The sequence below is a fragment of the Chanodichthys erythropterus genome, chromosome 22 (genome assembly GCF_024489055.1).
Source record: "Chanodichthys erythropterus isolate Z2021 chromosome 22, ASM2448905v1, whole genome shotgun sequence".
In the NCBI taxonomy this organism is placed as follows: Eukaryota; Metazoa; Chordata; class Actinopteri; order Cypriniformes; family Xenocyprididae; genus Chanodichthys; species Chanodichthys erythropterus.
Window position 1 is genome coordinate 36842282 of NC_090242.1, and position 17500 is coordinate 36859781.

The 17500-nt window shown below is 43.1% G+C and overlaps 3 protein-coding genes across 5 annotated transcripts in view; 2 read left to right on the plus strand and 1 right to left on the minus strand.

The window, feature by feature from the left end:
* The window catches only part of dmgdh (dimethylglycine dehydrogenase), a 17643-nt gene extending 11610 nt beyond the window's left edge, over positions 1-6033 (minus strand). Inside the window, exons 1-5 of the mRNA XM_067375259.1 lie at positions 5174-6033; positions 4754-4925; positions 1255-1353; positions 1003-1167; positions 634-838 (exon numbers count right to left, since the gene is read on the minus strand). Coding sequence (XP_067231360.1) covers positions 634-838; positions 1003-1167; positions 1255-1353; positions 4754-4925; positions 5174-5271 — 739 coding nt within the window. The 5' untranslated portion in view covers positions 5272-6033. The remainder of the gene's footprint in view (positions 1-633; positions 839-1002; positions 1168-1254; positions 1354-4753; positions 4926-5173) is intronic.
* A 258-nt stretch (positions 6034-6291) lies between these two features.
* Positions 6292-10070, plus strand: bhmt (betaine-homocysteine methyltransferase). The gene is made up of 8 exons (XM_067375260.1): positions 6292-6449; positions 6724-6856; positions 6994-7106; positions 7237-7428; positions 7503-7650; positions 8381-8563; positions 8655-8883; positions 9573-10070. Exons 1-8 carry the CDS (start codon positions 6426-6428, stop codon positions 9751-9753), a joined length of 1203 nt encoding a protein of 400 aa, XP_067231361.1. The 5' UTR covers positions 6292-6425; the 3' UTR covers positions 9754-10070.
* Positions 10071-11057: 987 nt separating this feature from the next.
* jmy (junction mediating and regulatory protein, p53 cofactor) overlaps positions 11058-17500 on the plus strand; it is a 19723-nt gene continuing 13280 nt past the window's right edge. Inside the window, exon 1 of one of the 3 annotated variants that reach the window (XM_067375293.1) lies at positions 11058-12264. In XM_067375293.1, the coding sequence (XP_067231394.1) occupies positions 11548-12264 (717 nt within the window). In that variant the 5' untranslated portion in view covers positions 11058-11547. The remainder of the gene's footprint in view (positions 12265-17500) is intronic. The other 2 variants (XM_067375292.1, XM_067375294.1) reach the window with 2 other exon arrangements.

Genomic DNA, 17500 nt, shown 5'->3' on the forward strand with positions numbered 1-17500 from the left:
TTCATTCATACACAGATTTGATTCTGCTTTGCTCATTTCATTCCACAGAAACAGGAAACTTTAGACAGGAAAAGGAAACAGAGAAAAGTCTGACTGCATCTGATCTCTGGATCACACACTACACGTCCAGCACCTCGTTTCAGAGGTGAACCAAACGCTCAGAATACAGCCGACAGCAGCAGATCTCTGGGACATTATCAGGTGTGTTTGCTATAGCAGAGGTCAGAGGTCAGTGATCGGCCTTTAGGCCCGTGTGACGGCACAGCCTGTGCCTGAACGTCTTATCACCGCTGCTTCAGCACATCAAACTATTACAGAAAAACCCACACAGAGATCAGATCATTGATTATCAATCAGATTCGTTTAGGGAGTCTTGAGTGACTTCACTCTTCTATATGACGCGTCACACAGTTCTTAACATCAAACCTAAAACGGTTATGGCCAGATCTTTTTATGGCCTTAAATGGTCTAAAACAGACTTAAGAACCCTCAAACTTCCAGAATCTCTTCTGGAGTTCACATGAGGTCAGACAGCTGGAACTCCGAAATATAAACGGGGTGTGTAGTTTTGTAAATTTGGTGTGTAGTCTAACATATAGGGGTGTGGTCTAACATATGGGGGTGTGGCCTAACCTGTGGCATTGACGATGCGATTGGCCCGGATGGTTCCGTGTGGAGTCTGGACGTCCCATCTGCCATCAGCGGTCGGCGTGAGGCCTGTGACCGGAGCGTGAGGATAGATCTGAGCACCGTACATCCGCGCTCCTGCCGCCAGAGCCATCGTCAGAGAGTACGGGTCGATGTGACCGTCGCCCGGATTATAGAGACCCGCCAACACCTGACACACACAGAGAAACGCCTTCACATCTTCACACGTGTGTATTTTTTGTTTTATTTACTAGTATTTTACATTATTCCTGAATGTAATAATAAAATGTGTCTTATACACTGTTTTTTTTTCTCTCCACAATATCATTTTAGCCGAGCAGTACTCAGCTGTACCTTGTTCATGTTGAGCAGAGGAAAGAGCTGCTGGATCTTCTCCGGGCCGATGAGGAACTGTGGCGTAGGATGCCAGTGAGTTCGGCTCATCTGATACTTGAGCTCGTCGACTCGGACCGGAGTGGACGCGATTCTGATGCTGCCCGGCTGATGGAAGCCCACGGCCTGTGGCACAAACACACCACGATCACCTTCAACACACTGAGCGAATGAATCTCTCTAGCTCTAGTAAACATGACTGATGCGTCTCACCTGTCCCGTCTCGGCCTCCAGCTGCTCGAAGAGTTTGATACTGTAATAATGAATCTTCTTCAGATTAATGCCCGGATGATAATATGTGGTGAGTCCCGCCTGTGGATGATGACATCATCAGACACTTGCACACTAACTAGTGGAGCACATGCATGTTAAGGCCAGTTCACACCACTCTGACAGACGGCAACAGGTGTGTGTCAGTGTGTTTGTGTTACACCTGTCAGAGAGTGTCTGAGCTTGTTTTTGCTGACTGAATATGCTGAAAGAGAATTGGAGAGACTGAGAAGAGACGTGCTGTTCTCTGGAGACTTTAACTAAGACAACACTTGAACACTAACTTGTAGTGGACGTGCACACTAATTTGTAGTGAACAAGCACACTAACTTGTAGTGAACGTGCACACTAACTTGTAGTGAACGTGCACACTAACTTGTAGTGAACGTGCACACTAACTTGTAGTGAACGTGCACACTAACTTGTAGCGAACGTGCACACTAACTTGTAGCGAACGTGCACACTAACTTGTAGCGAACGTGCACACTAACTTGTAGCGAACGTGCACACTAACTTGTAGCGAACGTGCACACTAACTTGTAGCGAACGTGCACACTAACTTGTAGCGAACGTGCACACTAACTTGTAGCGAACGTGCACACTAACTTGTAGCGAACGTGCACACTAACTTGTAGCGAACGTGCACACTAACTTGTAGCGAACGTGCACACTAACTTGTAGCGAACGTGCACACTAACTTGTAGCGAACGTGCACACTAACTTGTAGCGAACGTGCACACTAACTTGTAGCGAACGTGCACACTAACTTGTAGCGAACGTGCACACTAACTTGTAGCGAACGTGCACACTAACTTGTAGCGAACGTGCACACTAACTTGTAGCGAACGTGCACACTAACTTGTAGCGAACGTGCACACTAACTTGTAGCGAACGTGCACACTAACTTGTAGCGAACGTGCACACTAACTTGTAGCGAACGTGCACACTAACTTGTAGCGAACGTGCACACTAATTTGTAGCGAACGTGCACACTAACTTGTAGTGAACGTGCACACTAACTTGTAGCGAACGTGCACACTAAGTTGTAGCGAACGTGCACACTAACTTGTAGCGAACGTGCACACTAATTTGTAGCGAACGTGCACACTAACTTGTAGTGAACGTGCACACTAATTTGTAGCGAACGTGCACACTAATTTGTAGCGAACGTGCACACTAACTTGTAGCGAACGTGCACACTAACTTGTAGCGAACGTGCACACTAACTTGTAGCGAACGTGCACACTAACTTGTAGCGAACGTGCACACTAACTTGTAGCGAACGTGCACACTAACTTGTAGCGAACGTGCACACTAACTTGTAGCGAACGTGCACACTAACTTGTAGCGAACGTGCACACTAACTTGTAGCGAACGTGCACACTAACTTGTAGCGAACGTGCACACTAACTTGTAGCGAACGTGCACACTAACTTGTAGCGAACGTGCACACTAACTTGTAGCGAACGTGCACACTAACTTGTAGCGAACGTGCACACTAACTTGTAGCGAACGTGCACACTAACTTGTAGCGAACGTGCACACTAATTTGTAGCGAACGTGCACACTAACTTGTAGTGAACGTGCACACTAACTTGTAGTGAACGTGCACACTAACTTGTAGTGAACGTGCACACTAACTTGTAGTGAACGTGCACACTAACTTGTAGTGAACGTGCACACTAACTTGTAGTGAACGTGCACACTAACTTGTAGTGAACGTGCACACTAACTTGTAGCGAACGTGCACACTAACTTGTAGCGAACGTGCACACTAACTTGTAGCGAACGTGCACACTAACTTGTAGCGAACGTGCACACTAACTTGTAGCGAACGTGCACACTAACTTGTAGCGAACGTGCACACTAACTTGTAGCGAACGTGCACACTAATTTGTAGCGGACGTGCACACTAACGTGTAGCGAACGTGCACACTAACGTGTAGCGAACGTGCACACTAACTTGTAGTGAACGTGCACACTAACGTGTAGTGAACGTGCACACTAACTTGTAGTGAACGTGCACACTAACTTGTAGTGAACAAGCACACTAACTTGTAGTGAACGTGCACACTAATTTGTAGGGAACGTGCACACTAATTTGTAGCGAACGTGCACACTAACTTGTAGCGAACGTGCACACTAACTTGTAGTGAACGTGCACACTAATTTGTAGTGAACAAGCACACTAACTTGTAGTGGACGTGCACACTAATTTGTAGGGAACGTGCACACTAATTTGTAGTGAACAAGCACACTAACTTGTAGTGAACGTGCACACTAATTTGTAGGGAACGTGCACACTAATTTGTAGCGAACGTGCACACTAACTTGTAGCGAACGTGCACACTAACTTGTAGTGAACGTGCACACTAATTTGTAGTGAACAAGCACACTAACTTGTAGTGGACGTGCACACTAATTTGTAGTGAACGTGCACACTAATTTGTAGTGAACAAGCACACTAACTTGTATTGAACAAGCACACTAATTTGTAGTGAACAAGCACACTAACTTGTAGTGAACGTGCACACTAATTTGTATTGAACAAGCACACTAATTTGTAGTGAACGTGCACACTAATTTGTAGTGAACGTGCACACTAATTTGTAGTGAACAAGCACACTAACTTGTATTGAACAAGCACACTAATTTGTAGTGAACGTGCACACTAACTTGTATTGAACAAGCACACTAATTTGTAGTGAACAAGCACACTAACGTGTAGTGGATGGTGGACATGCACACTAACTACTAGTAGAGCACTTGCACAATAACTAGCAGTGGATGTGCACACTAACTAGCAAACTTGTTTTCCCTTTGAATTAAGTTTAAATTCAGATTATTTTCTGCAGTGTAAGCTGTCAAATACTTTGAAGTTAAGTGAAGTTGTTTCCTATTTAACCAGGAATAGTTCAATCACACTTCATCCAACTGTCCATTTCACCGTCGGCCGTCATGTTTTTAATCTCTTACAGCTGAAACACAGAGTCCAGGTGGACAGAACGGCCATCATACTGCTTAACTACTAACAGAAGAGGATCAAACGTCTTAAATGTTTGTTCAGAAGAGGATGTGAGTCAGTGTGAGAGGAGCAGACGGAGCACTACTGGAGGCTCAGTTTGTTTATTCTACAACACAGAAGTCTTCAGGCTGAACAAGAATCTCGTTTTCACATCACTTTTATCAGCAAACAGGTTTTGTAACAACCAACCACTGTGTGCTCATGTGTTTCCTAAACGATACATAAATGTAGTTTGAGCCTTAATGTGAAGGCCAAGTATGGTAACCCACACTGAGTTTGTCCTTTAACCCATCCAGTGCGCTCACATTAGGAGCAGTGAGTACTGAGAGTCAAACCTGCAACTCTAACATTAGGCTGCACCGATTATACGGTGACACTTTTATTGTGTCGTGTCTGACCCTTGACCCGTGCCCGTACCGCGTGCCATGTGGATCCGGCCGTCAGCTCCGACTTTTCCAGCAGCACCACGTCCTTCTGTCCGGCTTTGGCCAGATGATATGCCAGACTGACCCCGACACACCCGCCGCCGATGACCACCGTCTCTGCGCTGTCCTTCAGACGCCTGCCCAGATCCCCAGCAGCTCCATCTCTGAGAAACACACACACACACACACACACATCATTGCTATGATCAGACTGAATCACAGTCACACACGTGACATTGAAATATCACAACTGTCAGATATATTATGGGATATAATCATATTTTCTCAGATCAATCTCATTATTGGCAAGTCTATCAAATATAATTCACATTTTCTCAGCTCTGTTATAGCTCTAGAACTATTTTTCTCAGATATAACTCGTATTTTCTCAGAAATCTCAGGTTTTTCTCACCCGTCATCAGTCGCGAAGCTCCGCGCAGAAACGCGCAGTGTTTTTCTCCTGAAGTCTCGCCTCACGAGCGCGTTAAACGCGTTTAATATTCGCGACATTTTGTGCAGGTGGTCCGAACGAAGTTGTCTTGAGTTCAGTCTTGAGTTCAGCTCAGAGTTTCCAAACAAACGGTCACGCAGAAACACGCACGAGCAGCGCGCGCACGCGGCGCGTCTATGAGGGGATTCCTGTTTTGCTGTATTTTACAAATGACCTACACGAGAAAACACTGAATACAAATTATAACACAGAATGATTCAGTGCACACAACATCTTAACATAACACAGGCATACACATTATTTTCAGTGTTTTTCATTTCTTTTGCGCGCGCGCACTGCGGTGATGACCTGCAATAATATATCTTTCATAAACAGTCTGAGTGAATGAACAATCTGCTACATAAACAAAGATTGCAGCAACCCTGACTGTGTGTGTGTGTGTGTGTGTGTGTGTGTGTGTGTGGACAGTGAAATGTGTCAAGGCAGCAGATCACATGATCAATGTCTCTGAAGCTCAAACACACGCACTGATAATCAGCTCTGACATGATCAATGATCAATAACACGATCAAGCAGCAAAACATCTGCAGCTGTGTGATAATTAGTTTCTGTTATATGTACAAAAACGAAACAAAAATAAATCACATCATCAACTTTTGTACTTTTAATGTAAAAAATACAACCTAAAGTGTGCAAAAGTTGACATATGATCTTTGTTACATCACAAGTTTTAACAAACTTTTGCTGCGCGCTTTAAAATAGTTTCCTTTTATTTTCATTTTCCATTTTATTTTACAGCATAAAATATGTGCCAAGATAGAATTTCTATTTAAGGGAAATATATATATATATATATATATATATATATATATATACAAGTTTGACAAAGACAGACTATTTATTTCTCCAAGTGTGTTTATCAGGGGAATGTGACGTAAGACATGATTATTGAATATCACTCTGATGTTCTGAGTTTGAAAGATAAACATTAACCAGTAACATTGTGAACTAGTTTAGGTTACAAGGGGCCGATCTCTCTCTCACACACACACACACACACACACACTCACACTCACACACACACACACTCACACACACACACACACACACCCCTCCAGCGGTGCTTTATAAGAGCTCATCTCATGTTCATCTCACTCCAGTCTCCCTGAGCTCTCCTGAAGGTCTCCATCTGTCCCTGAATCTACAGCAGAACATGGCACCAGTCGGATCCAAGAGGGTGAGTGACTGATCTAGAAACTTTCTCCGATTCTACAGTCCAGTTTGTAGTTTGTAAGCGCGTTATTTTCACACGACGCATGAGCTCCTGCAGGTTTGTTCATCTCAGCTATTCATATATATCATGAGCAGAAACACACAAACGCGCGTTAAAGTGAGTTAATGCGGTTCAGACGGAATAAAACTCCTGCCGGACGCGCGCAGTTGTTGCGCGCGTTCATTCGTCTCTCTGCTGTGAAAATGTGTGATTTTCCCCTCATGTCGTGTGTGTGCAGGGTATTCTGGAGCGCCTGGGCGCGGGTGAGGTGGTGATTGGAGACGGAGGGTTCGTGTTCGCGCTGGAGAAGAGAGGATACGTGAAGGCCGGACCCTGGACGCCAGAGGCCGCTGCTGAGCACCCGGAGGCCGGTGAGATTCCCTCATTCCACCCTGATTTTGATTTGTACCATGGCAATCATTCAGTAACACGGTCTAGATTAAACGTTTTTCTCATAAAGTGTGTTTAGACTCTATTTCCGAAGTAACGTGTGATTTCTGTCTGTCAGTGCGACAGCTGCACAGGGAGTTCCTGCGGGCCGGGTCAAATGTCATGCAGACCTTCACTTTCTACGCCAGTGATGACAAACTGGAGAACAGAGGGAACAAGCTGACTTTCACTGTGAGCCACACACACACACACACACACACAGTTTCATGAGCTCATGTGAAACATTACACACACTCCGACCTCAGATAAAAACCTAAAGACTCGGGTGATGTTTGCTCACCATAATGCCATCTGACCGCAGGGGCAGCAGATCAACGAGGCGGCGTGTGACCTGGCCAGAGAAGTAGCCAATGAGGGTGACGCGCTGGTGGCGGGCGGAGTCTCGCAGACGCCCTCGTACCTCAGCTGCAAGAGCGAAGACGAGGTCAAGAAGATCTTCAAGAAACAGCTGGACGTTTTCATCAAGAAGAACGTAGACTTTCTGATCGCCGAGGTGAGGATCGTAAATTCGCTCTGCTAATTCTACATGCCTTTAGTTTGGTTATTGATTGATTGATTGATTGGCAGTACTTCGAGCACGTGGAGGAGGCTGAATGGGCCGTCCAGACTCTGAAGGCGACAGGAAAGCCTGTAGCAGCGACTCTGTGTATTGGACCTGAGGGAGACATGCACGGAGTGACACCTGGAGAGTGTGCCGTCAGACTGGTTCGAGCAGGTGCGTCTCACAAAAACACTTTATAAACCCAGCTAACAGGGAACGCTCTCAGAACGTTCCGGCAAGGTTCTGAACAAACGTTCTTCCAATAGAACATTGTTCAAAGTTAATGTTCTCAAAACGTTAGCACAAAAACATTATGTCGCTCAAAAGTAATGTTCCCATAATGTTTGAAAATGGAACGTGTCCTTTAACGTTCACATAACCAAGAATTTTTTTTTTTTTTTTAAATATTTAAAAAACTGGACGTTCAGAAATAACGTTTAAGGGAACATTAGCATAACGTTCTCAGAACGTAAAGAGTGAGTTCAACCGAAAATGAGAAAAACTCTCCCTCAAGTCGTTCCACACCTGTAAGAGATTGTTGAATAAAGTCATTATTTTTGTTTCGTTTCTACACACAAAAGGTATTCTCGTATCCTCATCACATTAAGGTTGAACCACTGCAGTCACATGATTGTTTTAACAACATCTTTAGTACCTTTATGGACCTTGAAAGTGTTGATTATATTGCAGTCTATGGACGAGTCTCTCGGATTTCATCAAAAACATCTTAATTTGTGTTCTGAAGATGAACGAAGGTGTTACGGGTGTGGAACAACATGAGAGAGAGTGATTAATGACAGAAATGAACTAATCCTTTAACTAAAGTGAGTGTGTGAACGGGGACGCACCTACACCCTTTTCAGCATCAGCAGATGGAGTTCTGATGTCCCGCGTGTCTGTCCAGGTGCTGATATCGTGGGTGTGAACTGTCACTTTGACCCCATGACCTGTGTGAAGACCGTGTCCATGATGAAGGCGGGCGTGGAGAAAGCCGGTCTGAAAGCGCATTATATGACGCAGCCGCTGGCGTATCACACACCCGACTGCAGCTGCCAGGGCTTCATCGACCTGCCCGAGTTCCCCTTCGGTACACAAACACATTCCTGCCATAACGAATGCCATTAAAATAGTTTTCTTAATAAGACGAACACGTGAATATGTGAATGTGTGTCTTTCAGCTCTGGAGCCGCGGATCCTGACCCGCTGGGAGATGCAGCAGTACGCCAGGGAGGCCTATAAGGCCGGCATCCGTTATATTGGCGGCTGCTGCGGGTACGAGCCGTATCACATCCGCGCCGTGGCCGAGGAGCTCGCCGTTGAGAGAGGATTCCTGCCCGAGGCGTCTCAGAAACACGGCATGTGGGGCAGCGGACTGGAAATGCACACCAAACCCTGGGTCAGAGCCAGGTGAGACAGAGAGAGAATCATTTTCACATACAGAGTTATATATGTTTGTTAGAGGTTCGATTACAATCACTCTGAGCACGAGTACTAGTGATGATTGACACCCAATAATAATGATTCCTCCAGACCAGCAGGTGGAGACTCTCATATGTGCGTTTGATGTATTATTAATGAACGTTTTTTTTTTTAGTTTCGATCACAATCATTCTGAACAAGAGTACTAGCGATGATTGACTCTCAATAATCACGGGTTATTCCTCCACGATTGATTCCTCCAGACCAGCAGGTGGAGACTCTCATATGTGCGTTTGATGTATTATTAATGAACGTTTTTTTTTTTAGTTTCGATCACAATCATTCTGAACAAGAGTACTAGCGATGATTGACTCTCAATAATCACGGGTTATTCCTCCACGATTGATTCCTCCAGACCAGTAGGTGGAGACTCTCGTATGTGCGTTTGTGATGTATTATTCAAACATCTCGTACATGAAACACAACAAATACTGGTGCGTTTGTGATGTATTACTAATGAACATTCGTTATAGTTTCGATCACAATCATTCTGAACACGAGTACTAGCGATGATTGACTCAATAATCATGGGTTATTCCTCCAGACCAGTAGGTGGAGACTCTTGCATGTGCGTTTGCAATGTATCGCTCATGAATGTCTGTCGCTGTGATCCGCAGGGCCCGTCGTGATTACTGGGAGAAGCTGAAGCCCGCGTCCGGACGCCCGCTGTGCCCGTCCATGTCCACTCCCGACGGCTGGGGGGTCACCAAAGGTCACGCCGAGCTCATGCAGCAGAGGGAGGCCACGACTAAAGAGCAGCTGCGCCCGCTGTTCGAGAAAGCCGACGCCAAATACTGAGAGGGTCAGAGGTCGAGCTGCAGCCGCGTTTAGAAGCCGACAGAAGATACGCAAGACGATCTGTCCAGCTCTTCTCTTCCTCAGTGTACGTTTACGAACCAAACGCGATATCATGAATAGGATTGTTTACTTCAGCAGGACCAGATGTTCTGTAAAAACCAAATAAATTGAAATGTGTTTAAAAGTTTAATTGTGCCTGTGGAGGTGTAATCGACATGCTTTATTTGACTGATGACTGCATTCCAGATGTTCAGAACACTCCAGTCTGACACGGTGTTTCCATTTCTGATGCTCAATAAACATTCATCATGATCTCACTCTTTCTCACTGTTGTTTTAATTAAAATAAAGAAATGGAGCTTAAAAATTAGGTTTTGATTAAACACAATTGTTTTTGCTACTTACATAAAGAAGATTTGTGCTTTAATGCATTTACAGTATCATTAATGTGAAAGTGCACATGGTAATAAATGACGAATGTAACATCTTTAACATTATGATCCAGTGCTTGTCTGACTATGAGCGCTGTTTAAAAACAATGACAATATCCACTAGTGAAAGAGTTAATTAAAAAATAAAGCTCAGTTCATAACAGACCAAACTCTTGAGGCGTCACAATGTTTTGCTGGCGGTCAGTGGCGCCATCTGGAGGACGGAAATTAACTTTCCCTGTTGTCAAAAACACCAACGGAGGAAAACATCACTTGAAAAGAGGAAATTATGGAAGCCCATTTCCGGTACACAAGAAAAAAAATCCTTCGGAAAATCATAATTATGAGATAAAAAGCCGAAATTATGACATAGTACATGGAAATAATGACTTTTAAAAATCATATGACATTAAAAATTCGAAATTATGAAAAAAAATAATGACATAAGTCGACATTATTTCGACTTTAATTTCAGTTTAGATATTTTAAAAACTTATAATTATGACTTAATATGACATAATTTCGACTTTAACTCATATTTATTGACTTTTTAAGTCAATGTCAGCTTTTTAATTTCACCATTTTTTGTCACACAGTAAATCATAATGTCGACTTTTATCATAATTTTGCCTTTTTACCTCATGACTTGTCATAATTATGACTTTTTATGTAATAATTTCGACTTTTTAATGTCACGAATAAATTCATAATTATGATTTACCAAAACATGATTTGTTTTCTTATGTAGCGGAAATGGGCTTCCATAGTAATCACACGTTACATGATTAATTATTCACGTGTGCCTGGTCACATGATGCGACTTTTTAATGAATTATTGATCAGAGAGAGATAAATCAGCTGTTTGATCGCTTTTGTCTTCACATTAGAGCACAAACTACACAGTTGAAGCATCTTGTGTTTTAATACAGACAACAAAGACAAACTGACAAACAAAAACAAAAAAACACAGAAAAAAGGTGCACGAATTGAGCCACGACGACCACCGTGCGTCTCCTGCGCCTCTGATTGCATCATCACGCAGAGTGCGTGTCCCACGTGCAGATGTTTACGTCCTCCTCTCTGTGACGTCAGCGCCCAGTCGTCGTCGGATGAGAAACATTCGCGATGTTAAAGATGCGGATTAGCGGACAAAAGGCCTCGCAGGCGGCAGGTGACGCGACGCGCGCAGGTATGCAGCGCGAACGACGCGCGCGTTAACGGACGACAGAAACAGAGGGGAAATCGATGTTATTATCGGACGGTTTAAGTGTGTTCATCCGCGTCCGCTAGTCTGGCCTTTCTTCTACTCTCTAGAGCGGATTCCGCGTGAACTCGGTCTCGGTTCGGGTTTCTTTGTTATTCGCATGTCATTCGCGATGGAGGACGCGCTGGAGTCCGGATGGGTCTCGGTCCGACCGAATGTTTTCGAGGAGAAAGAGAAGCACAAGTTCGTCTTCATCGTCGCCTGGAACGAGATCGAAGGAAAGTTCGCCGTCACGTGCCACAACCGAACCGTCCAGAAACGGAGCGCCGCGCGGGACTCGCTGCTCGAGGCGGCCGAGGGCGAGCTGACGGCGGACAAACCAGCGCGGGCCAGAGAGAGCCCGGGCCGAGAGCGAGCCAGCAGCAGGCCGGTGAAAAGTCCGAGCAAGAGCGCTGACCTGGAGCTGCTGGACGCGGCGGCGGCGGCGGAGGTCGCGGAGGATCCGGAGCTCAGCCCGCGGGAGGACTTCAGCTGGGCCGGCCTCTTCTCTTTCCAGGACATGCGGGCCGCTCACCTGCAGCTGTGCGCCGTCAACTCGGACCTGGAGCCGTGTCTGCCCGCCTTCCCCGAGGAGCAGACGGCCGTGTGGTCGGTCCTGTTCGGCGTCCCGGAGATGCGCGCACGCGACACGGAGGCGCTCTGCTTCCAGCTGCAGGTGTATCTGGGTCACGCGCTCGACACCTGCGGATGGAAGATCCTGTCTCAGGTTCTGTTTCCGGACAGCGACGATTCCGAGGAATATTACGAGAGTCTGAGCGAGCTGCGGCAGAAGGGCTACGAGGACGCGCTGCAGAGAGCCAAGAGACACCTGCAGCAGGTGAGACAGGCGCGCGCACACGCGCGGGTACCCGGATTTGAGTTCTGCTCGTTCACTTTCACATTATAGCGCCGCGAAATGTAACTGTATTCTCGCGCAGTTTGCTATATAAAGCTGGATATCTAGTATAAAGTAAATCTCAACTGCTTGATTGTTTGTTTATATCGTCACGAAATATTATCGTCTAGCTCTGAGATAAATGCGACTTGAAGATATTAAGATAGTATAAACATCATTTTCTGTAAGGCTGCTTTGAAACTGTTGTAAAAAAAAAGCGCGCACACACACACTCTAACACATGTCATGACAGCTGAAAATCATACATGTGCATCATACTTTTTTTTCCCATTCATCTCTATATGAGGGAAATCTCTAAAAACATTTTAGTTAGGCTATGTTTTATTTTAAGTAGTAAGTAATATTAAGGGTTTGAGTTTGGTTTAGGGTTAGTTGTATGTAATTATGCATAATTTATAGTTATTACTATAGTAACTACACCTTAATGTGTAACAAGGACACTGTAAAATAAAGTGTTACCAACGTTTCAAATCCTCATCGACACTGAAATAAATCTGGTTTACTTTGAAACTATTTTCACTCAGATTGTTAGTAAATTTCACGAATAATTACAAAGAAATGAAATTTGGAGGCAGGAAGACTGAAATAGTATTTTCTTGTAAATCTTCAATAATATGAGAAAGCCAACTTATTGAAATGCTAATAAACGTATTATATTATTATATATAACTCCTAGAGCTTTAACTCTACAACCACCAAACTTGGCTGACTGTGTGCTATATCCTTTCTAACTAATCCGACTTACGTTTTTCCTAAAAAGGCTGTAAAAAAACCCATTGACTTTCATTGACGGAATGTTCAGGTGAGCCAAGACTGTTCAAACTCCAACTGACAAACTTTTCAAACTCCAACTGACAAACTGTTTAAACTCCAACTGACAAACTTTTCAAACTCCAACTGACAAACTTTTCAAACTCCAACTGACAAACTTTTCAAACTCCAACTGACAAACTTTTCAAACTCCAACTGACAAAAGCTCATTAGCTTCTATTAAGCTGCCATTTTATGAAGCATTTCTAAGCCATTGAGACTTTCTGGTCTGCTTTGTCAAGCCAACTTCAAAGTTTGTCTGGACAAACATTTTCTAGTATTTATTTACAACTTGAGTTTGTGTTTCCTGTCTCCCATATTCGCATGCGTATGAATGGAAGTGTAGTTTGGGCGGCCCTCGAGACGTCATGGGAACGGCTCCTGTGTGAATCAGAGAATATTCATCATCAGTGATTGATGCTGCTTGTTGTTATTGATTGACATGTGACAGTTGACAGCTCAGATATTAATAACTGGAGTGATTTAGAGCTTCTCTGGGATGTGGGTGGAGCCTAAACACTTTCCCGGTTTCACAGAGAAGCTCAAGTCTAGTCCCGGACTGTGTGTGTGATGAGCTGTTTTCACCGAAAACTTTGTTTACTTTTCACAGAGCTTTGGTTGCGCTGAATGTGCACATTTTTACAATATGTCAGTCTCTTTGTTTCGTCTCAAGATGTTTTTTTTTAGGGTATGTTTATAAAAGCTACTTAAATGTCCTAATTAAACTAATGTCTAATCTTGGCTTAATCTAAGCCCTGTCTGTGTAACCAGGCCTTAAAGTAGACCTAAACCTAAACTAAAGCCATGATGACGAGCCCACGTCAGTGTTCAGGCTCCGGTCAGACATGATTCTGACCCTCCACCATCAGCACACGGGTCACTGAACACCTAAACTACCATCTGTCAGCCGTTCAGCCCGAAACCTGATCCAGCATCAGCTGCTGCCGGCACAATGACACACACACACATACACATATGGTTACGTCACTTGCCCACCGTAGCACCGCCACCACTGTCATTTTGATGTTTTTATAGTAATAAAAATAATTTAGTTCAGTTAGAAAACAGACACTACAATTAAAAACTAAACGCGTCTGCTCAATATAGCGTGAGCCGAACGAGTGGCGGCACAGATCAGCAGCAGGAGTCAGATTATCAGGAGCTGACTGACGAGACGATGGCGGAAGATTTTTGCAGTATTTTGGTTTTAAACCCAGTGCTCATAGAGAACCTGCAAAGGATTAGTTGTGTTTATGTAGTTGTTGTGTTTTTCATTAAGAATAATAACCAAGCAATTAGAGCTAATTTGAAAGTAAAATCCGCGTTCATAACGGTGCGTGTCTGCTGGTGCGGATCGGAGAAACAAGTGAAGTCGTGAAGCTTCAGTTTGGAGATGTTTATGTGGACCATACGGCTCCGTGCGATTTATTAAATCACAACGGCTGTGTTTTAATTCAGTAAATTTATACGCTGTGTTCATTTACGCGAGCAGATCGTGATCCGCTGGTCGAGATTGAGTCATCTTCACAAATTTATGATCAGAAAGCTTCAAGGGCTGAAATAACATTTGAAAATGAAGAAATTAAGACAATATTAGTGTTGTAATTTTACAGTTATAATGTAAAATAAAATTCTGATTATATTAATTTTGTTTATATTATTTATTATTTTTATTCTTTCTTTATAGTGATATTGATGTATAATCAAACAAGCACAGCAAACCTGGGGAAAAATATCAGAAAAATATAATCGCAATTAATTTTTTCCTCAAATCTGCAGATGTAGTTTATAAATCTGAGCAGTTCCTGTTAGTCCAGTGAATGAAGCTTCATCAGGACTGAACGATCATGTGTTTGTTCCTGTGAAGTCCTCGTTACCATGGTGACACACACTCACCTGCACTCGTGATCCGTTCACACACACACACACACACACACACATTCTGCTATACGACACTAAACACACTCTTATTAAATATGGAAACAGTATTTTTTTATTTCCAGCTCAGATAACTGCAGTGTGATGTAAGAGTTGGTCATAACTATAATCTATAATCACGGGTCTGCTCATTTACATACAGCGGTGATGATGTCACCGGGGGCGGGGCTTTGATTGTGCTGAGTGTGTTCATGTTTATATCAGCTGTTTGTTTCTCAAAGAGCTTCAGATGTTTTCGTTTGTGTTCCAGTGATCGTTTCTGGCAGAAGCACAGCTAAAAATATCATCAGAAGTGTGTGTGTGTGTGTGTGTGTGTGTCGAGCGCTCTCATTGGTCGGTTTAGATGTTTGTTTAAGTAGCATGTGTTTGTGATGGTGTCTGCGGTCACAGGGTCAAAGGTCATCAGTGTTGTTTTGACGGGTGGTGTCAGTGAAATACTGCCATATGTGTTTGTGTTTGTGTGTGTGTGTTGATGGGATGTTTATTCACACTTTATATTAATGTGTCATAAATACTGTTAACGTGAATAATGAGAGCAGCACACACACACACACACACTGATGAACATGTAAAAATGATTCCCACGACAGACAGATCACATGACATCACTGCTGGCAGCCAATCAGGACATTTTCCACAGTGACTCGTGTATCCTGTGCCAAAAACAGGAGAGCGGAGACAGGATGTGATGTCATAGCTCAAGGGGGTTTCCAGCATTAATAGAGTTAGTGAAAAACAACATTAGAAATGTCCTGTATTCATCCATGTTCATCATCATCATCATCTCTGCTGTCCAAACTCACACTCACCAAGAGTCATATCAGAGGAAATGCACAAACCGTTCAAAAGTTGTTTTTTTAAAGAAAATTAATACTTTTATTCATCAAGGACGCATTAAATTGATCAAAAGTGACAGTAAAGACAATTATAATGTTACAGAAGATTATATTAGATCATATTATAATGATTTCTGAAGGATCATGTGACACTGAAGACTGCAGTAATGATGCTGAAAATTTCAGGAATAAATTACACTTTATATATTCACATAGAAAACTGCTGTTTAACACTCTAATAATATTTCACTGTTTTTACTGTATTTTTGATCAAATAAACGCAGCCTTGGTGAGCGGAAGAGACTCTTTCAAAAACATTAATCCAAACACTTCATTAGAAACTCAACATTACACACGATCAGCTGGAACTCTCACTGATGTTGCGAGTGATTGACAGAGTTGAAACTGATCTGGGTCATAATGTTATTAATAATAATATTTCTGTGGGGTGAATGAATGTGCAGCAGGTGTGGATTCACATCAGTCAGTTAAAGCAGGTGTGTGTGTACCTGCTGAGCAACTCGTCTGCATCACATGACTGTCACATGTTCACTCTCAGATGTGCACACAACCGCCACCCGCCGTCTCCACGGCGACCAGTCGTCAAGGTAAACAGAGGCTCAGTGTTGCAGATGAATGGATCAGTGTTTGACCCACTGGAGAGACGGACAGACGGGTCCATTCATCAGAACAGAGCACAACAAACAAAAGATTCATTTACTGACATGAGTGTGTTACTGACAGCTTCTCGACTGGACTCTTTTGGTCAGTGTGTTGTTTTAATAAAGGGAGGTTTAGGTTTTGTGACGAAGAAAAGAATTTACTGTGTAATAAAAACAGCACTCTTGTATTCTTATTGCTGACGCTGTTTTGATGTAAAGTGAAGCAAATGAAGTCGACTCTGAAAATCCCGGAATATACAGGGCTCTACGCTTACATTTATGAGATTAATGTTTTAAATACAAAGTTTTGAATATAGAAATATTAAATGATTTAAATAGCTGAAATGATTCTTTAAAAATGAAACTGAAACTGCCAGTAGGGGGCAGCAAGTCACTAAATCATTCATTCAATCGATCTTTATGAATGGATCATTGAATCATTGACTCACTAGATTTGTTTGAATACGCAGATTCATTCATGAAGGAAACAGCTCAGAGATGCGCCGCGGTTTAGCTGTGATTTTTTTTTTTTTTTTTTTTTTTTTGTGGAACTATTTTCGTTGACGAAATGGAGCAAAATCTGACAATAAGTCACTTAATGTTACCTTCATGTTTATTGAATTGTTGTATAAAATCTATATTACATTAGCAAACTCCCTTTATAATCATTAAAAAACTGCCACTCGTCTAAGTTCATAGATTATAGATCTCACAAACTTCTGTTATAATCAGTGAAGTTGTCTACTACGGAGTACGCACATGACATGCAAGAAAACTATAATAGAGTAAATCGAGCGCACAATTTAGCAAATCGGTGGGAACGAAATAGTAAATCATGTGTACGATTTAGCAAATCGAGGGATCTTGCGTATGTTTTATTAAAATTGAGGGAACGACATAGTAAATTGTGCG

What these genes read in the sequence shown, in the direction of transcription:
- bhmt (XM_067375260.1), top strand. Translation starts at nt 6,426, where the DNA reads ATGGCACCAGTCGGATCCAAGAGG. An exon ending in CACCAGTCGGATCCAAGAGG is followed by an intron (nt 6,450 to 6,723) that starts GTGAGTGACTGA and finishes GTGTGTGTGCAG; the next exon opens with GGTATTCTGGAGCGCCTGGG. An exon ending in GGAACAAGCTGACTTTCACT is followed by an intron (nt 7,107 to 7,236) that starts GTGAGCCACACA and finishes ATCTGACCGCAG; the next exon opens with GGGCAGCAGATCAACGAGGC.